This window comes from Ostrinia nubilalis, chromosome 30 (genome assembly GCF_963855985.1).
Source record: "Ostrinia nubilalis chromosome 30, ilOstNubi1.1, whole genome shotgun sequence".
Taxonomy (NCBI): Eukaryota; Metazoa; Arthropoda; class Insecta; order Lepidoptera; family Crambidae; genus Ostrinia; species Ostrinia nubilalis.
In genome coordinates this window covers 5,718,038-5,743,491 of record NC_087117.1, presented here as the reverse complement: position 1 = coordinate 5,743,491, position 25,454 = coordinate 5,718,038, and the positions used below count along the sequence as shown (strand labels likewise).

The 25,454-nt window shown below is 38.8% G+C and overlaps 1 protein-coding gene across 2 annotated transcripts in view; it reads right to left on the bottom strand.

Annotated features, from left to right (window-relative positions):
• LOC135086170 (uncharacterized) overlaps window positions 1-25,454 on the bottom strand; it is a 29,078-nt gene that overhangs the window by 1,218 nt on the left and 2,406 nt on the right. The window contains exons 2-4 of one of the 2 annotated variants that reach the window (XM_063980974.1): window positions 3,082-3,171; window positions 2,331-2,425; window positions 1,039-1,166 (exon numbers count right to left, since the gene is read on the bottom strand). In XM_063980974.1, coding sequence (XP_063837044.1) covers window positions 1,039-1,166; window positions 2,331-2,425; window positions 3,082-3,171 — 313 coding nt within the window. The remainder of the gene's footprint in view (window positions 1-1,038; window positions 1,167-2,330; window positions 2,426-3,081; window positions 3,172-25,454) is intronic. The other variant, XM_063980975.1, reaches the window with a different exon arrangement.

The window sequence follows — 25,454 nt, the reverse complement described above, 5'->3', positions numbered from 1 at the left end:
GCAAAACTATCAAGCCGAGTCTCCAGCGTGTGTTTTGCCCCACACAATCAAAATTCAACAAAATTGCCTACAAAAATGTTGAATGTTGACATGCTTTTGTTGATAGTGTAGGACAAAACGCGCTGGAGACCCGGCTTTGTGTATTGTATTTTTTATGTTTTAAATCACAAGATGGCTGCTTGCATCAGAGTATTTTTTAGAAAAGCACTGGATGACCTGATAGTCATTTCCAAGGCTAAAGTAAAAATTTGGCGCTAGTATTATTCTCTCTGCAATTTACTATTGTAACGAGACCAGGAGAGGAGAGGAGGAGAACCAAAGTGACCGACATAGCTCGCAGAATTGCTAAAATCAAGTGGCAGTGGGCGGGGCACATAGCTCGTAGAGACGATGGCCGTTGGGGCAGAAAAGTTCTTGAGTGGCGACCACGGGCTGGAAGACGTAACGTGGGCAGGCCTCCTACTAGGTGGACCGACGATCTGGTAAAGGTCGCGGGAAGAGCCTGGATGCGGGCAGCGCAGGACCGTGCATTGTGGAAAACCTTGGGGGAGGCCTTTGTCCAGCAGTGGACGTCATTCGGCTGAAATTAACGAACGAGACCAACTGCATCTATTTCACTTGTGTCCGTCACTTGAATATTACACTAATATTAATATGAGTTTCTTTCAGAAATCTGGCGCTTTACCAAGTCGCCGGAGTTGCCGCAGTAATATTATAATAAATAGGTGTGAGACACATTTGATTCGGATTTAGAAACTAAAGGTAGAGTAAAATTATCATTTTATGTTGCGTGTGTAGGTCATTCTCGTTGATTATGACGTCAATGTGATCTAACCCAAGTTCAAATAACATTTCGTTGACAGTTTAATTTGAGATAGAACAAAACAACGGTTATCTGGGTATTAAATACGATGCCTAGGTATTTAATTTCTATTTGATTAAGCAGTTTGCGCTGGACTTCGGACGGGTTCGATTCTTATTTAAGAGCTTTTTTCAGTACGAAAAAAAATATTTCTCAAGTCAAAATAAAAAGTTTACCATTATTGTTCGCCGCTCGGTTAGCAGCAGTTCGCGCAAGCTCGCCGAGCGTGTTCGCGAGCGCTGTGCCGAGCCTCGAACAGTCATCGCGCGAAGCGGAGTGCGCTCGCAACGATAGTGTTGCCAGTCTGAAATAAAAAAATACAAATTATTTTTCAAATCATAATAAACACGTAATAGTAAAATGGGACTGGCGGAAAGCCATATTACTTGGATGTCATCACATCTCACACCCATTTGTCTAGACGCCAACAAAACACTCGATACTTAAAACATAGATTATTATTAACTCTTCGTTATAATTTACGAAAGATATTGAGAGCTAAAAGATACCTCATGACGTACATTTCGAAGCAACTATTGGACTATCCAAGGATATGAACTGAACAGGTGGTGGAACCTGTCTTGAAGTCAGACTATCATCATCATCATCAGGTCGTATAGTCTCCATTACAGGACGACCAGTAAATTAGTGGCAAAAGGGACGAATTGGCCTACACTCTTGTCACAAGGCTATTCCTGATGGTAGCATTTTTCTCCCTTAGGTCCAGAACACACGGTTACACGCAACTGCAACGAAACTGCAACTTCTAGTTACAGTTTCAAACTGGTCGCGTCATGTGTGGTCTCTCAACGGACGCTAAGGCAGAAACTTAGATGCAACTCAAAAGTAACTAGAAGTTGCAGTTTCGTTGCAGTTGCGTTTCACCGTGTGTTCTGGGCCTTAGTCGCTTACGAAGTTGCATCTAGGAGAAGAGTAGGATTGGTCCTATTCTATTCTACTCTGCTTGAACCACACGGTTAGTTTTAACTACCTAAAGTGATGACCATCTGTCTCAACCCAGAGGTGTCAGGTTCGATTCTCAGAGGGTCAAAATTTTATGCTCGGATTTATTGGTTTTGGCTAGTTATCATAAATTTTATGTCGCTATAAAATGTTAAAATCATTGTTTTGTTTCGGCAGTTGCAGCTAAGTTAGCCAGTACCCTTAACAAAGTTTAGGATTCTGAGTGAAACCGGCGTGATCATCATTTTCCATCAGGTGAGATGCCAAGAGATTCTCCTTAAAGAACGTAGCACTATCAACCCAGATAAGGGACGTAACCGTATCAACTCGAGGCGGTCAGTATTCTTTGTATGAAACTCCATACTGCAACGCACACTTATCTGCGCCGTAACGTAATCGCATCGCCTCGCGGATGACCGCGCGTAAAAGGCGATAGGTGTTGATCCCTTTCCGAGTTGATAAATCAGCTATGACCTTTGTGGGTTGAAAACACATAATACTTCACCTTCCAGCCAGGTCCTGCTGCTCAGCGTCTACGTCACAGCTGGGAGCTGTCACGTTCTTGTTCTTCAGCCCGAGCTGCATCTGCGACCAACGAGACTACTTGAAAATATTTGTCATCCACCATTCGCTGCGGGATCGAATGAACTCGGACTTATAGCTTAATGTCAATAAAATGCCATTAAAGACCCAATATACTGAACTGTCCTATCCGTGAAATTGACAGCGGGGCGCCACCGTCAATACCGGATCGCTGGTTCCAATTTTTGCCATATTGGAAACTTTAAAGTTGAACGATAGTGGCGTCCCCCTGTCAATGAGTTTGGTGGGACAGTTCAGTTTAGGCAGTTTAGGTCATCTGTATCAGTTTCTTTTGCAAATTAGCTTGAAAATAACAAGTGCCAGCAATTTACTGACAACTAAAACAATAGCTTGTTTTAGACAAAAGTTTGAAAATACTCCTATTTCCCGTAACAATGAAAATGTACAGTTCCAACACAACTGTCACATTTAAGTTTGAAAAGAGCATTTTTTATGTAAAACAAGTTTAAAATACCTTTTTTGTAAACAAAATACCTACACAGAAAATTCTTAGCCAACAAGATAGACATGCTTGTATTTTTGCATTGTGCAGGGATCGAACCCAGGAGTCCCACGACCTTGTAGTTACTTAAAATTAACCACTACGCCAAATATTTTCTTGCAAATTTTTGTTGGTGTAGGTACGATCTTTTAGGGAAATGTAAGTTAGATACCTTAAAATTCTGTGGACAGATACCGAATAGGTACCTCTCTAGCGTCTGTTTGAACTCATCTGCGAACATCAGCGCTGGTCCATCGTTGAACTGTAACAATAAAAAATCTTCATTACTAAATGTTAAAATTGCTTCAACTACAGGAGCACGACCCTCTTTAATATACGCTGACCTCATCATCTCAGCCGTAGGACGTCCACTGCTGAACGTAGGCCTCCCCCAATGCTTTCCATGTTGCCCGGTTGGTAGCGACCTGCGTCCAGCGCCTTCCTGCTACCTTTATCGGTCCACCTTGTGGGTGGACGTCGGCTGCGTTTTCCAGTACGTGGCCTCCACTCCAGAACCTTGCTGCCCCATCGGCCATCAGTTCTGCGTACTATGTGCCTGCTTGAGGCACTTAGGAGTACTTGACCTACACACGCTGGATAGACGGATTGTGGAGGCCTGAACCTGAATTCGTACTCTTTTAGTCAAAAGTCAGCACTTTTTGGTTTCTATAAACGTAAAAAACCCATTTATCTATTTGCAAAAGACATTATTATGAATACTTTGTATGAATCACGGCCGATAAGCGCCCGTCCCAGACACCCTTGTGTATTTCATACATTGTGCAGTTTGAAATTTTTCTCACTGAAGAAAGATCTCAAAAAATACATGAAACATTATATTTTCGCGGTTATAAGTTATTTTATTAACAAAAACTAATTTTGTGTTTGCGATCTAAGAAATTTTATAGGCAATGAATGTCATAATAATAAAAACTATGATTAGTGTCTAAACCTTGCCAAGAGATAAACTAATGACTTTACAAAAAACATGTTCACAGGAAAATTAACACAAATTATTTATTAATTTTAGTAAATAAATATTTTTTTTAGTAAATTAAGACGAATATAAAATAGTAATATTTCCAAAACTGAACATGGTATCACAAATGCGCTAATTTTCGCGCGCTTTTTCCCAATAAAAGTTTTGACAGCTCCTTGGCGAGCGGGAAATGAAACGTCAAATTTGTAATTACTTTACATAAAAGTTCTTAGCTGAATATTATATTATTAAATAATGCTGTATTGGTGGTCGTGGAATCAAAATATAGTTATTTTGTCACGAATTACGACCTACTTTGTAAATTAAGGATACTTTATTGCATTGGTTCCCAAACTTATTTGAGACGCGTCCCCTTTTGACCTTACGAAAATTCCGCGCCCCCCTCCTCCAGTCAAGATTATTTATTGGTCGTATCGAGCAGTCTGGAATGCATTCTCTCAGCGGTCGCAGATTTTTTTATACTTGAGTACACAGATAGCCCGCGCCCCCCTTTAAAGGTCTTTGCGCCTCCCCTGGGGGGCGCGCCCCCCCTTTGGGAACAATGCTTTAGGGTGTTCAAAATATTAGTAGCATTAGGGCAATCGCGTCATATCCTTCAGAGATGTTATATAAAGATAGAACGTATGTCAAAATAACACTCGTACAATGCCCTAACTAATGCAATGGATGAGTTTGGAGTATTATTTTTAGCGAACTCCTGAATAGCAGACGCCCACGCGCTGTAGATTTATTTTGTAAACAATACAAATTGCAATGGCGCCTGGATAATACATTTTTCTTAATTAATAGTAGATTTTTCTTGTCATGTTACAGTTAGCGTAATGTAGCGTTGTATTACATATAATAAAGTTTCATCAAAATCCGCCTACAATAGTAGTAGTGCGAGCGTTAATTGATATTCCAAAGGCAATGTTTTTGACGCTCTTCTTAATTTGTAGCCTAGGGTAAGTTAGTTGTATTAGTTATTTTGAAGCAGTAGTGAGAGGTCCCGGATGATTGCCCAGTGTCGTCAGATTTTTCTGTCTGCCTGGGCTAGCTACCACCATCTTACTTAAGTATATCCCCATAACAACAATGTTAACAGCCCGTTCGTCTATGATTGAGGATTCCGGGTGAAGCTCGCTTCCACCTTCGGCCTGACCATCACTTTCCATCAGGTGAGATGCAGGTCATGTTATTCGTTGTGGATATAAAAAAATTAAGTTTAGTGTTTCCATAATACTTTTCCACACACGCAAAGCCGTGGGCAGAAGCTAGTGAATAATTGCTGGCTCTCTGCCAGAGCTACAAGGATGATCTGTCTGTATGAAGTTTATCGAACGCGAACTTATGAATTGGCTGTCATGAAATATCGTTTGATTTTAATGGCGGGCTGGCCAAGGCAAGATAACTCAAACAGTGCGTACATTAGTAAGGCAAAGCTTCCAGTGGTTTTTGAACTAATGTGAAATAAGTAATGGTAATTAAATTAACCATTACGTGTAATAAAAATGTATCTGGATTATTCTGAATAATAATTTTCAGAAAATTCATTTAACTATTTGGTTCACGATCTGTCTTGTTGTGTAACAATCTTTTTAACCTTTTTAAACTTTTAAACTTGCTTCAGAAGTTCAGACCCAGTGCTCCCATGTTTGATTTCCAGTAGGGGCGGATTTTTGAGTTCGATTGGCTACCGGGCGGAAGAGGCTTCAGCTAATTTATTTATTCCACTATTCCCCGTTGTCAATCCCCGTCAACGGGGATTAGTGAACTTTTTGTTCACTATTCCCCGTTAACGCCAAATTGGAGCCAAATTATATTAGGATTTTATTTTGAAATTGGCGTTAACGGGGAATAGTGGAATAAGCCTCGAAATATTAGTTTATTAGCATTCACTCGCACGCGTGTGTATTTCGATGGCCGCCCACAAAATCAAGATTTATTTAGTGTTACAATCATCGTGCATTTGATTCCATCATCTTCGGTTTTGTGAAGATATTACTCAGTCTTGAATATACCTGCAGTCCTACACTCCATTCCACAGTTTGGTTGTACGGGGCACAAGTTTCTAAAGAAACATACTGTTGTGGACTGCCAAGTCAGAAATTACTCGTAAAATTGACTCCATTTGCGACAAAAACAGGCACACCCATCACATAATATCAAAAAGGCAATTTTATAATTAAAACCTTGTTCTCTTCAATAGTCCTGAGTGTCTAGACTTAATACCTCCTTTTGGTGCAGTCGGGTAAAAAGCGCCTTTATATGATGACCCACAGACCCACGCTGAACTGTCCCACCAAACTCAATGACAGGGGGGCGCTACCATCGTTCAACTATATGGTTTCCAACATGGCAAAAAACCGCTACCAGCGATCCGGTATAGACGGTGGCACCCCGCTGACAATGTCGTGGATAGGAACAGAGCCCCGATTACGGTAACTTTTAACGTCGACAATCCAGACACGCTTCTCGATTCTGCGATACGATTGGTCAAAACAGCTGACGTTCGCTGTTGAACGACCAATCGTATCGCAAAATCGAAAAGGTTAGAAAGGTTAAAAAGAAATTTGAAACTGATGTATATCTTGCAAGTCTCAACACATGAGCCAAATTTGAAGAGTTAATGCACAGTAGTTTTTGAGTGATGAGGAGTCAAAAGTGGCTTAAAGTGATTCGTCTAAATATACGCACGGTGTAGTCCCCTCGCAGGAACTCGGCTTAACATGCTCCCGCATGTCTATAGTGTTTGCTCAATGTTGATTTAGTCGATTTTCTCCTGAAAGGAACATGTAAGACAACAATAAAATTTCCAATTTTACAGACCTTCTAGAGCAGATGCCGCAAAAACTATACAAGATATAGAAAAACTTGACGGTCTCACCTGTAGCAAATTGAATAAGCTTTTTTTGGTTCATAGTAGTCATGTCACTAGGACGCATAGTTTCCGAGGATTAAGCGAAAAACCGAAAAGTGGTACCTTTAAACCCCCCTCTCCCCGCCGGCTCAAGGGCTAAGGGCCCACTTTTGCTATGTTCACCACCTAACTAGGCTAAATAAAGTCCCGAGGTCAGAAATTGTGTTCCACGGATTTCTCTCTACACCGTCGTTAAGGCATTCATTGACTGGACTATAAGTATATTAACTTATCTATAAATGTTAAGGTTATAAGTTTTGTACTTTATTATGTCATGTATAGGAGTAGTGTAGTATGAAAAAATTGAAAATTATAATTTCTCCTAAAATAAAGCATAAAGTGACTGGCCCTTTTAGACATAACATAATTAATTAATAAACTATAATTTACACTAATAAAGTATTCAAAAGCATCTTAAAAAAGTTTAGGACAAAATGACGTCGAAATTATACAGATTTTTATGGAATGACCCGTATACCTACTTTAATGCCAAATAAATAGGAATCAATCAATTTTATTAACCTCCATCTTTCAGGATGTTTGTAAACAAAATGATCTGACGGGAAGTCCTGTAGGGTAATTCAAGTGCAATCTGTCATTTCAATCTATTCTATTTGTCATTTAGCTTGTTTAATCTGTGCTCAATAAAGTGCACAATATTTAAGCAGGATATGGTTGCACGCGGATTTTTAGAGAGTTAAATCTTTTGGCCAATAGAAAACGTCATAATAGTTATTATATGAACTGGGATTGGTCAATGACTTTTGAAATTAAAATCCGATGGCCTGAAAAAATCGGTTTTCCAACAAACGTCAGTTACGCGCAAGGAGGTTTAGCTATTTATCCATCGAAGTTAATAAGGGAGAAGACATAAGACTAATTTTATTATTTGCCTGCCGCGACCCGGTTTTTACGAACAATGACGATGACGAACGATGAACCAGTAACGAGGAGCACACTTAGCAATGCTTTCAGGTTGCGCCTCGGTATCAATTAAGTAACATTTTTCGTTAAGTTTACTTTATGGCCAACTAAAGGACTTTTGCCGTCTCCATGGACAAACTCGAAGTATGATAACTACAGTCATTGTCAAAATTTTGCACTGCCATTGCCGCTGGATACCATATATCGCTACTATATTCATAGATAATAGACTTTCAGTTAATCGTCAAAATTGACATTGTTTTTTAAATAACAACAAATGGTATGAATTTTTAAATGTGATATTTTTATAAAGGTAAGTCCCCAAAACAACATTTGATAGCCTATTTTCTTTCGTTGGCATCTAAGTTCCTGTTTTCTACATATATGTTACTACTACCTATTTGATAAGTACCTAACTAAAAACTTTGTCATTTTTTCCGTGTGAACAAAAGCCCTACAATAAATCACCTATTTTTACCTAGTAGGTATACCCTACATATTTATGCTAGACGTGTTGCAAAAACAATAATAATTATTATTAGCATAGCATGCCATAGGTACTACTCGTACCTATGTACACGTGTGGAATGGCTCATACATACTACCCGTTCGCGCTAAGTTTGCCGCCCTTCTGACCGACCGCACCAACAAACCACACTACCAGTAGTGTCGTGGGGAATATTTTTTCCCTTCTACACTACCAAGCCAGTAGTGTCCTGGGTAATGGGTTATTTATAAGGACCATACATCTTCATTCCCATCGACACTACTCCATAACTAAACGCGCGTCCCCTCCCCCAACCGCGATTCAAGGCAATCGGTTAGTGATTAAACGCAATTAATGTGTCTTATTTTATGCAAATACACAATTCTTATCAATATTAATAAATAAAAAACATTCTAAATATAGTTTGTTATAGTTATAGACGTTTCCCTTCGAGTGACGTCATATCGCCAGCGGCAAACTTAAAGCGAATGGATAGTAATTAAGCTGTAAATACCTATACCCTTGAGCCATGTGCGTGTGGACTGAGTTACTTAGGGCTGTTATGGATATTATGTAGTTTCGGTTATGGATAGGTACGGTTACGGATATAGGAATAATATTATACCGGTTTCGGTTACGGATATTTTTTTCGGTTCATTCATGGCCGCACACTTTACATCGAATAAAAAGTAATAAATAATATAAATTTATACTAGATGGCATTATAAAGGTAAATCAGACTGTTTTGCCTTTACATATAATGCTATACAAAAACAATTAAAACTGCCTACATCCGAAACTTTTAAATCGGTTACGGTTTCGGATAACCGAAAGTTTCGGTTACGGATATCCCTGGACAGAGTGATCTTTTCAAAAAACTCATCCAACACAACCAAATTTTGAGAGGATTTAGGATATAACTGTGAAAACTTCATAGTAAGGTATTCAATTTGTGAAACCTAAACATCGAAAGCTATAACTAATTTAATAAATCTACTGTCTGGGCAGCGCAGTTCTTTCACAATTATTCAAGTTTTATTTATTCATTCATTCATTTAATTTAAAGCAAGAAGTTATGATATGAAGAAACAAATTTTATGGCTTAACTGCTCTAACTTGCTCAAAACTAAACAAATGTACATTATAGAGCTGCTTCAATAAAACAAGGAGGTATGAATTTTTTAATATTTTTATTTTTTTTTGGCAGCCTTTACTAGGCAGATTCAGTGGAGAACCTTCTGTTCTCTATTAAACAAAATCTTTTAATTAATATTATACACACTGATTGCTTCCCTTCTTGCCAGTCTGGTGAATGCATGCGCATTAAGTAAATCAAATAAATTGTTAAAATGCTCCAGAAAAGTGGCTGTTGCAACAGATCCTGCAGGCAGCTCATCTTAAACAGGCAGCTCATGATTGCGAGCAGGTTGGATTGTGTGTACGTGAGGCATTGCTGTGACACAGCCTATGGAGTGAAGCGGGGATGACTCATGTATGCATAACCTCACACTTAATTGTGGGTTTGGAATTGAAATGAGTATAATTTATTATGATACTTATTTCAATTCTAAATCTAAATCTAAATTCAATTTATTTTACATCTTGTTTCAACTAACATAGTTTTTAAGTGCAATTGTTACTAACAAACTGAGTCATGGTTACTTGAATAAAGAATCATTATTATTATTATTATTATTTCTTTATTCAATTTTCTTTCTTATTTTTAATTTTTTCTTTTTACAATGTACCTAATTATCAAAAAATAAAAATACATTATAAAAACAAAAATCTTAAAAATAGTTAACCCGCTGGCAGCGGAGCAGGGCCCAAGCTACCGGTGGTCAGGGTCACAGGCTGAGGAACCTCCGGACAATGCGTGCCGTGCTGAGGATCACCGCCTTTTGAATCTGACCCTTGAGCCAACCATCTAGCGAGAGCTTCTTTAGATGTTGGTCGAAGCTCTTCGCTATTAGCCCGTTTGCCGAGACAACTATCGGGACAATGATCGTCGAGTCAACATCCCACATGGCGGTCACCTCGTGGGCCAAGTCAAGGTATTTGCTTTGTTTTTCCTTCTCGGCCTTCACGAGGTTTTCGTCATGCGGGATGGTGATGTCAACGAGCACTGCCCGACGTTGGGATCGGTCAACCACCACAATATCAGGTTTATTACAGACAATAGTCCTGTCTGTGATGATAGACCGATCCCAATAGAGCAATGCATGACCATTTTCAAGAACTGGCACCGGCTGGTACTGGTAATATGGCGACTCAGATTCAAGAAGGCCGTACTGAAGAGCAAGTTGCTGATGGATGATTCTGGCTACTAGGTTATGCCTGTGCAAATACTCACCATTAGCAAGATGCGAACAACCAGAAATTATATGCCTGAGTGACTCTCCGGGACGGTGGCATGCTCGACAAATGTCGACCGTACCGTCCTTCAAGATATATTTTCGGTAGTTGTTCGTCATCATTACCTCGTCAGCAATTGCACAAGCAAAACCCTCGGTTTCCCCGAAGAGGTCACCGAAGCGTAGCCAGTTCACCGAGGCGAGGAGGTCCACATCGGGACCTGTTAGGGCCCGATAGAACCTCCCGTGCAGCTCCTTGCTCTTCCATACGCCCTTCCGATCCGCGACGCTCAGTACCTTTGGCTTGCGCCAGTTCTCGTTCGCCAAGGAGAGCGGCGTGAGGCCTTTGTCAACTGCCACAACATCGCGATGCATTCCGCACTCATTTGCAAGGAAATAATCCCTGAGACTGCACACTTCACGGTTGTGGAGGTTCTTGGCATTTAGAAAGCCTCGACCTCCCCACTTCCGTGGAATGTAAAGTCTCATTACAGATGAGCGCGGATGTAACATGCGATGTTGTGTAAGCTGCTGACGTACCTTCCTATCCAGGGCTTCAAGCTCGGTCTGAGTCCATCTTAGTATGCCGAAGGAGTATATTAGTAGAGGCATCACCCAACCGTTGAAAGCTCTTGCTTTGTTGCCGCCAGACAAAAGGCTATTAAGAACTTTTGTCAGTCGGCTACAAAAGCGTTCTTTCACCGATTTTTTGATGTCTTCTACCGATATACCTAACGATTCTGACATACCAAGATACTTATAGGTCTCAGTTTCGGAGAGAGATTTGAGTGTCATTGTCTCAGAAAGTTGTAAATTCGGAGAATTCACAACTTTTCCCCGCTCTACATGTAAGACCGCACACTTGTCTACACCGAACTCCATCCTGATGGCGTTGCTAAATACCTGTGTGGTTTTTAGCAACTTCACCAGGTCTTGTCGTTTTGGTGCGAACAACTTGAGATCATCCATGTAGAGCAGGTGACTAATGACCTCACCCCCTCTTCGAAGCCGATAACCAAGCCCTGAATCCTTTAACAGAGTGCTAAGAGGATTCAGTGCTAGGCAGAACCATAAGGGACTCAAACTGTCACCCTGGAAAATGCCTCGCTCAATCCTTATGAAGTTCAATGGATCAGGAGACCTCTCACCACCACCTGGCTGCCGAAGGACTGTAGTCCACTGCCCCATGCATGAGCGTAAAAAGGATCTCAGAGTTGCATCAACCTTATACAACTCTAAAATCCTCTCCAGCCATGAATGAGGCACCGAATCATAGGCCTTCTTATAGTCAATCCAGGCAGCAGAGAGAGCTTTCCTGCTCCGCCGAACTTGTTGGCTAATGGTCATGTCTATGAGGAGGAGCTCTTTAGTACCACGAGACCCAACCTTACATCCATTCTGAGCAGGGGCCAAAATATTGTTCGCGACAATATGTGTGTTAATTTTTGTGGTCAGAATAGATGTAAGGAGCTTGTAGATGGTAGGTAAGCATGTGATTGGTCTGTAATTTTTTGGGTCCATGGTACTACCAGATTTGTAGAGCAAGGTGGTGACACCGGTAGTCATGAAGGCTGGAAGGGACCCGAGCTCGAGGGCTTCTTGAAATTGTGTTGCTAAGCGGTCATGTGAGCATCGAATCCATTTAATCCAAAAGTTGTGCAATCCGTCCGGTCCAGGGCTCTTCCAGTTCTGGGCCGTACTGATTGCACTACTAACGTCTTCGGGGTCTATAACAATAGACCCCATAGATTCGATGGACTCACATTCACGCTCAATTACACGCATCCAATCACCCTCCGTATGTTCAACGGGCATCGACCAAATGCCACGCCAGAAATCAATCATGGTATTGACATCTGGCAGCTGCCCGTCGCTCACACGTTGATCAGATCCCTCCCATCTCCGGTACACCCTCCTCTGGTCACTTTGGAAGACGCGATTTTGCCAGTATCTGTTCACGCGTTCTTTATAGCGACGAATACGGTTTGCCCATGCATAGACTTTTTGCTTTAGGTAGTCAATGCGTTCTGTGACACATGCCATGTAGTCCTGAGGTAGAACGCCTGTCCCAGCAAAGGCTTGTGCCACAAAACGCATGACTCGGGGGCGATTATTGCCCCGTCTAAAACAAATTAGCTTTGCAATGAGAGTTCTGAATGCATTAATACGCCGCTCGATCCGTATTTGCCACGCGGGTGTCATCCCGCCAGGACGCGCTGCTCTGTCCGGATCCGGGAACTGGACACCAGCAACACGACAAACCGCAATGGCACCACAATATAGGATCGAGTGGGTATCAAATAAATTTGCGCTAGTCTGCATATACGGGATTAACAATGCATTCAGAGCTCCCATTAACGCCAAATTACGTCTATGAGTGGGCAAACGCGGTAGTCGAGGCCTTGAATCTGTCGTGAACCGATACTGGCCAATAGCGTCCTCCAAAGCCCTCCTCAATCGCTCACTCACCTGGTTACTTACACTACTCGGCAAATCCCCCTCATCAACATCAGAGGCTACCCCCGCCGCTTGTGGTGTCGATGGCGACACCGTAGGCGACGCCGGGGCAGGGGGCTCCGACATTAAGAGGGGGGTTGTCCGAGCAGGCATCGCCTCCAGGCGGAGTCGATCAAGTACAGAGTGGTCCAACAGCCTGCACCGTTGAATAGCCCGCACTTGATCCGATAATCGTTGGGCAGAAACGGTGATGGTCGGCTCAAGGTTCTGAAACAAAGATAGGATCCGATCACGATACGCAGTCAGGACGGTTCCCCCTTCTGTAGCCCCATAATAGGCGCGCATGCAGTTCTCATTCATGGTTTGAGTCCATCGCATGCGGCGCACTACACCACCGGTAGCGGGGGCCGTGCGCGAGGCAGGTTGCCTCGCTGACCCTAAGCGTGCCGGCAGCGGCGGACGTCCCCGTCGCGCAGGTCGTGGTGGCGGCGGCGGCGTCGTTGGCCCGCCCTCGCCGCTCGACGCGCCCGTGGCGGGGGGAGTTACGAACTCCTCTCCCGATGAAGAGCACGAGGACGATGACGAGGACAGGGCCTGAGGCGGTGGTGGTGGTGGGCGTGCGCGTAGTATCATAATCTGTCAGTTGATGTGGTTGACGTAACACATTATTCCGGTGTTGTATTCAACAAAGGTGATGTTCCACAAGCATCCCTTCCTCCTCGTCTCTTTCTCTTGCATCGCCAGCTCATTATCACTGATAATAACAGATAGCAGCCGATTCGAAGTATTCAGGGATATGTCACTTTGGTCCATCTTGCCTATTACACGAACACAATTCTGTCTATTGGATATGAATATTGATATTAATCTGCACAAACATAAATAAACTAAGAAATGACACAGCGCAAACAATATTTTAATAGTAAAATGTCCATATTTCCATAAAATGATTCAAGATAATTTGGAAACATGACATTACCGGGTGACAGATTTATTACAAGTTTTAGTTAAGTAATCAGATATTTTGACAGCATTTCTTAAAATAAAGAAAAGGGAGAAGAAACTAAGAAGATAATAATTTGATAGATAATTTATCCAAACAATATATTGGGCACTAGCGGCCGCCCGCGACTTTGTATGCGTGGATCCTGTTTTACCCCTATAGCCTATAATGTTATTCTGTGTTATAAAAAATAATACTGTATGGTTTCATTAAAATCCGTTCAGTAGTTTTTGCGTGAAAGAGTAACAAACTCAAACATCCATACGGACATCCAGACATCCAAACTTTCGCATTTATAATATTAGTAGGATGTTATTATGACGTTTATACAATAATACTATAAGGTAAGTGCCCCCTACTTCGGTATATTAAGGCTCTTACGACTTTAACATTTTATTTAAAAATAACCAAGCATGATATCAGTATGAAAGCTTTTGTATGCTAAACTTTGGTCTTTTGACAGTAAGTTAATACATAATTTATAGTTATATAGTTTGAACTTTTTTTTATATTAATTGTTCTGCGGACCTCTTGTTTGGATCCTGTTTCGTGACAAAATTTTGCTCTGTTTCTAAGTTCGTGAACTCATGTCCCCTATTTCGGGATAAGGTTTTATGCATACAGTTAGGATATTTTAATAATGATTAAGGGTTTAATAAATTTAAAAACGATAATAAAAATTTACAATAAAATAATGACGATATTACTTACCTGAAATATTCATAAGAAATAATGTGTCTAGTATAATATTTTGATTTGTTAATTCTAACAATATGTGAAAATATTTATATAACCATTAGAAATATAGAGGGGGGGGGACTTAACCCCCCCCCCCCCCTTGTACCCATACAATTTTGATTTGTTATTTCTAGCGATATGTGAAAATATTTATATAACCATTAGAAATGTGGGGGGACTTACCCCCCCCCCCCCTTCGTACCCATAACATTTTGAGTTTTAACCCCCCCCCCCCCCCCCTTCTCCCCATAATCCCACCCCTGGAGCTGTTTCAAGTGAGGGTAGCGCCCCCCCCCCCTGAAAATAACCCCAGATACGCCAATGACTCATAATAAAAGTAAGTAATTAATTAATTTCTTAGGTAGGTAAGTATTAAAAACTAAAAAATATGTCGATTTCTTTGATGGTGTGTGTCATAAAAGTACCTAACACCATACATTTATATATCACGAACTTGGAAAAAAGTAACAATAATACGGTTCCTTGTTTCGTGATACTGATTATTCCAAATTCCCCAGGTAAAATTCATGGATTATTGTCAAAATGTGTCAATTAACTATTATCTATCCCATATACAATACAAATAAACAAAGATAAATAAAACAAATCGAAATAAAACCAAAATTATGCTGGTACTACTTATGCTAATTTATCTTAAAATTGGTCATATATGTGAACTTCAAACTCGTGTCATATAAATTCTAGTGAACGAAACATATACCGAATTTAGGTCACGAGAAACTTAAATAAATGCATTATTTGTTTCATAACTTACATTTAAATTATCATAAATAATTATTTAAAAACCAAGCATCAAAATGTTATCCATAATATCCTTGAATCGGTAGTGTCACGAAATAGGGGCCACACGAAAAATAATATGTACGCTATTTCGTGAGTCAATTAATCGCAATTTTAAAGGAATTCTACGTTTTCATATAACTTTTTTCTAAGCCAAATCAATTGTCAAGGAACACATGAAACCACTATTACAAGTTTTATTTAAATGGACGTTCCTTCGCCTTTTTATAAGCTTAAGAAGTTGGAGCGCTAACCTTACGGTGAGAGCAACCTTTGCAAGCCGCACGGCTGTTTTTGGCTCTCTGAGAGTTTGAAGCTTCGTATTACTCTCATTTTTGGCGCCACAATGCTGGTACTTGGTTTTTTAGATAGCTTAAATAATAGAGTTTTTGCAGACATGAAGAATTTTTATAAATAATATTCCATTTGCTTATTATTTGAGCTAGAAAAAAAACTTACGAACTTACGTACTATCACGAACTAGTAGCCGTTTACCTTAGTTTCAACAAAATCCCTTCAGTAGTTTTTGCGTGAAAGAGTAACATTCATAATACTCTTTTAATTTAATTTTAATTTGTACACCGCAAAGGTAAGACATGTTGATACCATTTTAAATGCTGACTTAACACCTTATGTAGTACCTACACATGTTTGAACAAATAAATGTATCTTTATCTTTATACTCGCATAAACATACATTCACACACACTTTCGCATTTAAATAATATTATGTAAGATATTAAACCTTGGATTCCAGAGAAATTATTGTATTTCCCCGCAAAGAGGTTTCCTGTTTCAATATATGACAAAGCTCCTGAAATTGGCCTTTGTTAAGCCTGTAACGTTGCCTGAACAGAAGCTCTGGCATGTCTTCAAAATTTTCTTCATATATTCTGGCTAATTCTCGCATTTTCCGCCTTCTCCGCAATTCTTCCCTGTGGGCAGCCCACAAGAAATGTAAAGTATTCATTTCGTTAGATTTTGTATCAAATAGTAGGATAGGGCTATTTGAAAAATAGCATCTGACAGTTTTGGTGGTAAAAAAAATATGATAGAAATAAAACCTTGACATTGGCAGCGGGGCGCCACCGTCAATACCGGATCGCTGGTTCCGATTTTTTGCCATGTTGGAAACTATATAGTTGAACGACGGTAGCGCCCCCTTATCAATGAGTTTGGTGGGACAGTTCAGTTTAGGCATAGAGTTTAGGTCATCTTTAAGATGTTTTTATATGTCATTGGATTGGAGGGAGGAATGATTGATGAAAGTTTACATTAGAGCTATAAAATAATAATTTAGTTATGTAAAGACAGCCTAATATAAGTCCCTCTGTTAAAATTACATAATATATTTACTTTAATGAAGACATTTATAATATACTAATATTATAAAGCTGAAGAGTTTGTTTGTTTGTTTGTTTGGTTGAACGCGCTAATCTCAGGAACTACTGGACCGATTTGAAAAATTATTTTTGTGTTGGATAGCCCGTTAGTTCCTGAAGGCTTTAGGCTATTTATCATCACGCTAAGACCAATAGGAGCGGAGCACCAATCAAGAATATTTCAAATCAATGAATTTTTACCTTTTGAGAGCTGATGCTGCGTAAACGGTTAAAGTTTCGCAAAAATCATGTATGACAGGATTGTTCCCCATTAAAAGCTCTTTAAAAAAGTCCGCGGTAGCATATGTCTATCTTTTAAGGTTGGCTCATAGTAACCATTTTTATGCAAAAAAAATCTGTTTTAAAATAATGCATTATTTGCGAAGGTGTTTTTATAAACATGATATTAATCCTTATCCAAATAAATAAATTATTCACCACAAGTATTTAATTTTAAACATTCTTGCCCTTTACACCATTCGATTTCAATAAATATCTTAGGAGATATCCCAGTTTTAAAATCACATCGCAGCAAAATAATGATCAAGTAGGTACTACGCGCGCTACTGATGGATCAATGCACAGCCTAAACCGCTGATCGTAAAGACCTGAAACTTGGACGGTGTGTTCTTTGTATGACGTAAGCATCTGATAAGAAAGGATTTTCCAAAATTCTACCCCTAAGGAGGTAAAAAGGAGGGGCAAAGTTTGTATGAAATAACGAGATTCCTTCGTCCAATCTACTTAAAATTTTGCATAAGCATTCTATAACAGAATTAATGGAAGACGTGTTTCGTATTTTAGTGAAATGCACCCCCTAACTATGTTAAAAAGGGGTAGAAAGTTATTTTAGTGGTGATTTGCTTCAAAGTTGATATTAATTACTCATTAGTGCATTTTTTTACAATCATGACGTCATGTTAACGACTACCATACTCTAGGGGCCTCCACATAACCTCGGAGTGGGTGCCCGCTGCGTGCGCTCGCCCAACAATGCATAGTAATGCATGAAAGTCATGCCGCGGGCACCTGCTTGCGCTGTATACATAAACTCATTTTCGCGCGAGAGTTTTGGCGGAGGCCCTTGAGGTAGTGGGAGTAGTCTTGAGGAAAAGCTCCTTCTCCCACGGCCAGTGGCATGCTGGAAGCTTGGTGATTCTAGCACCCGTAGGAAAATATAAAAAAAAAGTTTACCAATAATACTGCGGTAGGTGTAGTTTTCGATTTCGTTGTAAAAAAATAATACCACCGAGTAACTTTCACCGGATCAAAGGCCGAGCTGCATATTCATAAAATATAAGAAAAAAATATTTTCATGTTTATTTAACCTGATTTTTATATTTTAAAAGTATTTAAACATTTAGATAATAACGTTAAAACATTTAAAAATAATCGTATGAGAACGTTTTCGACTTCTCCACGGACGAAGTCGCGGGCAAAAGCTATTTGTAAAATAATTAGACTAAATTATTAAAAGTGCCTACCCAAAGTCATTATTCCACGCGGACGAAGTCGCGGGCACAGCTAGTTTAATAAATAACACTGTGATTAAATCTGGATTTATCTGTAATTTACTATAAAGTGAATTTTAAAAACAAACTAATACAAAAACCATAAAGAAAATCGTATCATTTTCGGTCTTATTTAAAACATTACACTAATTGTCAAAAATGACAAATAAAAAAAACTATACGAATTCGAGCTAATTATTTTCATTGTAAATGGTTAAATCTTTAAATGGTTTTCAGATTATGCACCAAATCAAATGAACACAGTAAATAATGACAATAATTTAATCTAGGTGGAGAGATGTGGGTGTGCGAGGGAAGGGGTCAATCTTAATGCTCAGAATACAGAACAAACCAGAAGGAGTGTTCGATAACATTTCTACGCGGCAACTTGTGTCCAAAATACTTCCCCTCCCGCGCCCCTCTACCCCCTTTAGTGTTACTAGCGCCGTGTGACACCCCCATTTTTGGGGTAAAATTATGTAATTTTTTAAAGAGATGTTAAACAAGTAAAAAATAAGTAAGTGAAATAAGTACACACGGCCACAGTGTTAACTATCCATTTCCGTTTTTGCTCTCGCTCTTATCAAATGGTGATTCTTTGCGATAGAACGAGACGACATGACTGGCCATAGGCATAGATAGTACCTACCTACCTATGAATTTAATTTTTACTCCGAAGTAACTAAGTGTAGATGATTATTTATTTCTATTAAATAGTGTAATATACTATATGTAGGTATAATATGTTATTTAAAAGTCAATTACAAAAGTCGAATATAAATTTTAGAATGCCAAGTAAAACAAAAAAGAAACTTAAGGTTCTTTATTATGTAAACATATCGACAACAAAACATTTGTTTACGGCGCAGTAGTGCTTTTAGTTTAACTTTTCTTGGAGTCAAAAACAGAATCCAAATCAAAAACATCACCAATACTTGAATTTGATTGCGAGGCAACTCTGGCTGTGTATCCTGAAAGAAAATCAGAGTAAGTATGTAAGCAATAATTAATTACTTAAAATTATTATTAAAATATACAAATATTGCTGCTGCTGATCTGTTGATACCAATGCCTTACTTTTGAATAAATGGGAAAGTATGAAATTCACGATAGTAATTTATTATCTCCTCATTATTAGGGAGTAATATTATAAATTAATTCAATATATTAAAATCAAATCAAAATCAAAAATATTTATTCAGTTTAGACCACAAGTGGCACTTATAATTTAATTAATCAGGTTGTCATGTCATGGATGAAATTACACTAAAAACTAATTAAAACAAAAAGGATGGGGAAAATATTCCATTATTCTGTGGTAACGCTAACAAAATTAACGCGTGAATTTTTTATAGACAAATGTAATTCAATATAAAAAAGTAGGGTAAAATATTCCGTTGACCTGTGGCAACACCTACAAAATACAACCGTGATTTTTTTTGAAAATTATTATTTAATTAAAATGAATTGGAAATGTGCTACTTACGGATAAAACATGATCCCATGCACTTTCTTCGTAATTCCAGTAGCATTCTTACATGTTGGAACGGCACAAGACGGCATAATTTAATTATAAAGTGTCAATCTGACGGATATGTAAACAATGCGCGCGCCGGCCATTGACTAATTGCTCTAAAGTCAAATTAGTGCGATTTGGAGTAATTTATATGAATACACATTTACGCCCGTTGACGGTTTCTGGTTTGTTCCGTATTCTGAGTCTTAATGTTAGATTTTATCAAATACTCAATACTCAATACGTTTATTGCTTCCATAATAGTAATATAGGTGTTACAATGTGATAATACAGTTAAAAACTGTTGTAAAGCCTTTGAAAATGACGAAAAGAGATATTAGCCCAGACCAACATTTATCGTGCCTTTCTAAGCATGGGTTATAATACTTATACTAGCTTTCCGCCCGCGGCTTCGCCCGCGTGGAATTTTGTCTGTCACCGAAATACATTACCGTGCGCGTCCCTGTTTCAAAAACCGGGATAAAAACTATCTATGTCCTTTCCCGGGAGTTAAACTATCTCTATGCCAAATTTCATCAAAATCGGTTGAAAGCAAGACAGACAGATTCCTTTTGCATTTATAATATTGGTATGGGTAGTATAAATTTATAGCAGTAAAACTAAGACACAAATCATTTTAGGCACTCTTACACAATTACGACAGCTTCTAGCTGCAACTGATTTCTACATACACATTACACACATACACGGTACTGCTCGAGCAGTTGTGACTACTTCGGCACGGTGAAATTTCAGTTGCCAGGTATATTTTATACTGACTGCTCGAGCAAATATTACAAAGTAGCAGTGGTTCCTCTTCCTCAAAATCAATGTTGCTACTGATTTGAATGAAAATGAAATTGTGACCTGTTGAGCAGTTTCACTACCAACTACTCCAGCAGTTACCTATCAATGGTAGATTCAAGCTGTTGACTGGCTGCAAAAGCGGTCCGTGCCTTTATGTTGACCACTGGCTAATCGCTCGAACTGTCCGTGTATGGCGGGCCCAAACAGACTAATTTTTGCGCATGATAATTTATTATATGAAAGTTCTGTAGCTCTACCATAAGTTTAACCTTACCAAGTGCGTACAAAATGTATGGCAGATTGCACAGCGCCCCTAGCGGTGAACGGCAGAAGTTTGTGTAAGTTACAGTTAGTAGCAGCTAGTGGTAAAGTTTTTTTGCAGTTTTACAAAACACTCCATCCACTATGTCATCCACTCCATCCAGTAGGTACCTATCCATATTTCTGCTTACAAATCCAGACATAAGTGTAATAAGTTATTATGGTAAATTTATGTTCAAATTTAAGCAAAAAGCATTCTGTGTTTATAAAATATGTTTATTTGCACCTAGTTTATCAATCACCATGTTATTTCCATGCTTTCTATCCAGTCGACTGCTCTAACGACAAGGGTGGGCAGTCGTTGAGATGACAGCGCGAAAATCGTCGGCATCCACTAATTATGACCCTTATGTACCACTATATTGACAAAGTTCTCCGTCTTCGTACGCGATATTGGAAATTTGGCATCTACCATCGGCTGATCTGACATTAGGCGTAGTCTGGCTTTGATATTCAATTTTCAACTGTATTACCTTGACAATCAGTTCAAAATTGATTACTAGAAAATTATTTGACAGACGATTTCTACTCTCGACAAATGCATTTGAATTAGCCCGCTGGGCGGATAATTAATTTATAAATAAGTTTATTATCAACAAGTTTAACGACGTGTTTTGGCAAGGTTTACACGTCATTTTTTATCTACAACGAAAAAGGTCTTGGCCTGCAAGGATGCTGACAAATAGTGACTGAGTTTCTTGCGCTTCTTCTTCTCAGCATTAGCCCATTTATTGTTTCGAAGCAGTGGTAGGGTTAATACTGGGACGTGTAAAAGTGCTTTTTTGAAAAAAAAAAAAAGTTTTATGAGATTTTTTATGCATCTAACCTGATGGGAATTTCGAAGCGCGCTTCACCCTAAGTTTATCATCAACGAGAAGAACTGGCTATTTTACCTCCAACTGCCGGAACACAATGCTGTTAACATTGTTGTTATGGCGACAACTTAAAAGACCTAACAAATAAACAAAAAATCTGCCCCGCTGGAAATCTGAAGGTGTTCTTAGATTACCTTTAGGTCACAGAGGTTAGTTTGAACTACATATTTTTTTACACTCTAAAATGTTTTTCCAGATCGATTTAAATTTTTGAATTTATTTTTGCTGTAAATATTTATTTAAAAATACATTGTTTATTTTTTTAACGTCCAACAGAACCCAAAAATAAACAGTTTTTATTTATTCTCGCGTCGCCATAAACTTTTGTAATAGTTTTTTAATTCGAACTTTATTTTCTGTAACAATGACGCAAAGGCGTGCATTATGTGTTGTTTGTGAGTAGATGTGGACAGTAGGCTCTTTCCTAGAAGTAATATGTTTTCCAAAAAGACAAAACCAAAAAACAGGAATACCTAAGTAACCGACATAGCTCGCATTTATTAAGTGTCAGTGCGGGGCACATAGCTCGTAGAGCTGATAGCCATCGGGACAGAAAAGTTCTTGAGTGGTAACCACGGGCTGGAAGATGTTGCGTGGGCAGATCTTTAGGTGGACCGACGATCTGAAGGTCGCGGTAAGAGTTTAGATGGGGGCAGCGCTGGACCGGTCGTTGTGGAAATCCTTATCCTTAGGGGAGGCCTTTGTCCAGCAGTGGACGTCATTTGGCTGATACATATCTAAATAGTGATCTATCAACGCATAGCCCAAACCACTGGACGGATCGGGCTGAAATTTGGCATGCAGATAGATGTTATGACGTAGGGATCCGCTAAGAAAGGATTTTACGAAACTCCACCCCTACGGAGGTAAAACGGGATCCACGCGTACGAAGTCGCGGGCGGCCGCTAGTATATTATAAAAGAACCTACGTTCTCTACCTGTATTGTAGCTTCGAAATTAGTTTCGCTATTAAAACGTCCGATGCGGCCGTAAAGGCGCGCACGTCAAAATTTATTCCGCCATTTTATTTTTAACAGCAATTCGCGGTTATTCTTGGGTATTTCTCATCGCCACGGTTCTCATCGTCACCTTCGTGGCAAATTTTATTTTTAACTTATTTCAACTTTTTGTAAACAAAAACTGTAGCGCTTGATGTAAAGAGTGTATTCTCAGTAAATCAGTCAAATAGTGAGTCTGGTTTGGAAGCTTTAACGTTTTGAATTTTTTGATGCCACGAAAGTGATTCTGTACTTCATAGCAATATTTTTTTCAAACTTTACTACTGTAAATGACTCTTAAGTATTTATAAAACATATATTTTGTCTTATTTTCATAGATAAATGGCAATAACATAATATAAATAGGTAGGTACTTAAATACAAGATAAAATTTTACCGATAACGTCACCTACTAAGTTACAAGATTCTACGCAATTGGTTTTAAGGGTGATACTGGTGGCATTCTGAAATGCTAAAGAAGCAAAAAAAAGGATTATCAGTACCTCAATAAAAATAACTCTTAACTTATCAGTCCCTCAACAAAAAATATGTTTATTTATTGAGGCCAGATGGCCTCGTATTTTTGTTGTACAACTTTTAACTCAAACTTCAGATTAAATTTATCTTACAAACAGATACACAGTCACATATACAGACATACATACAGTCATACAGACAAAAAAAATACGAGGCCCTTATTTTTTATTGATGTACTGAACTCTACTTAACACGTATAATTTATTCGTTATTAAAATATTGTAAAAACTTAAACACCAGTCATTATATTTTAAAATAAACCAACGCAAGAAATCACTTTCGTGGCCTAAAATCACCTTCGTGTATAAAACACCACGAAGGTGATGCCACGAAGGTGACGAAAATTTTAGTTTTTTATTCATTATCCCTAAATTTGAGTTTAACGGTTCAAGTCGAATACTACACAAATAAGTCTAACATATTAAGTTTTCAATGGCCTAAGTTTTAATTAAATTGTTTAAATTTTAGAGGTAGAAAATATTGATCAAGCAAGCGACGGAATGTCTATGGATAATCACAAAAAGTTACGTATTTTTTTCGCGGAGCGACGATCGACTTATCTCACCTCCGCAATGGCAGGAGCGCGACTGACGTTAACCAAATAGAACACAGTGATTGGTTGATGGTATTCGGTTTAACGGCAATCTTGTATGATTACTCAAAATTTTAGGTACCTAAAATCGTGTGACCAACGTATTTTCCTTCCTCAATTCGAAATAATTATAAGAAGATATTTTTTTGACTATTGTGTGGAAAGTATATTTAATTACGATGATTTTAGTATATACTACACACAAATTGAATGAAAATTGTGAATGCAGTAACCAAATGTTTCATTGCAACCGAAGGTGTGACACGATGAGAACGCGAAAAATGACCCCGTTTTGTATCGTTTCATGTGATGTTTTCGTATTATTTTTGCTTCTATTACGATAAAATTTATTTTGTATGTAGCTAAATAGATATGTTATCACCTGATTTCAAAGTTATTGTTCTAACTTATACCGTTTATGAACTATTATTGTGTGACCATCAAATTTGAGTGTAAATGAGAAGTACCCTCTTATGTTTTAATAAATTCTGGAATAGCTCAATGCCGTCTGCACACGCGTGCTTAAGAAGAAACAGAATTGAGGTGAGATGCAACGAAAATCCTGTTAAGTTTTTATTTTAGTATCTAAAAGAGGGGCAAACGGTTTGCTTGCAGGTCTTATCCCTACCCATTGACCTCTGGACTGGACTGGTCATTTAAATATTTTAGTGCCTATTCGATTTTCGTCATTTTGGCAGTGTAGGCCACAGATTCCATGGAACTAAAATTAGTTATTTTCTTTCTTGCTTACTCCTATGGTTACTCCATAATGTCAAAATAGTTCTCGGGACACGGAAGCGTCAAATTGGAACACAAAATCAGCTGTCACTTGAGGTCAGTGTCCCTACCACTCTTTCATAGCAGGCAGGTGGTGGTAAGTAAAATTCCAAAAAGCGATTAAAAACAATTTTCTCAAGGCATTCCTTGTTTAAGCTAGGATGATGGAGGGTAGTGTGGATCATAACCCACTTGTTGTGCCCATTAGTCAGTGTCAGTGGGAATGCATAAACAAGCATTTCCCGGGCTGGAGCATTGCATGCGACACAGCGATTCACTTCTTCTTCATTATAAGCGATACGATCAGTTTGAATTTGAATCATAGCGCATGGGGATTTTTGTTTGCCCATTCGCCAAAGTTCCACGTAAGTCGTCACGTTATCGTTGATTTCGAAGGCTGGGTATCGAATTTTATCGAATACCTACGCAAAGAGGTACAGACCTCACACCAGTACAGCAGCATGAGTAATAGAATTTCGAGGTATTCCACAAACTGTTGCTTAAACCAAAGGATCAAATTCAAATGTTTAGTTGTTCCATTTTTTGTATTAAAATCATGTCTGGTT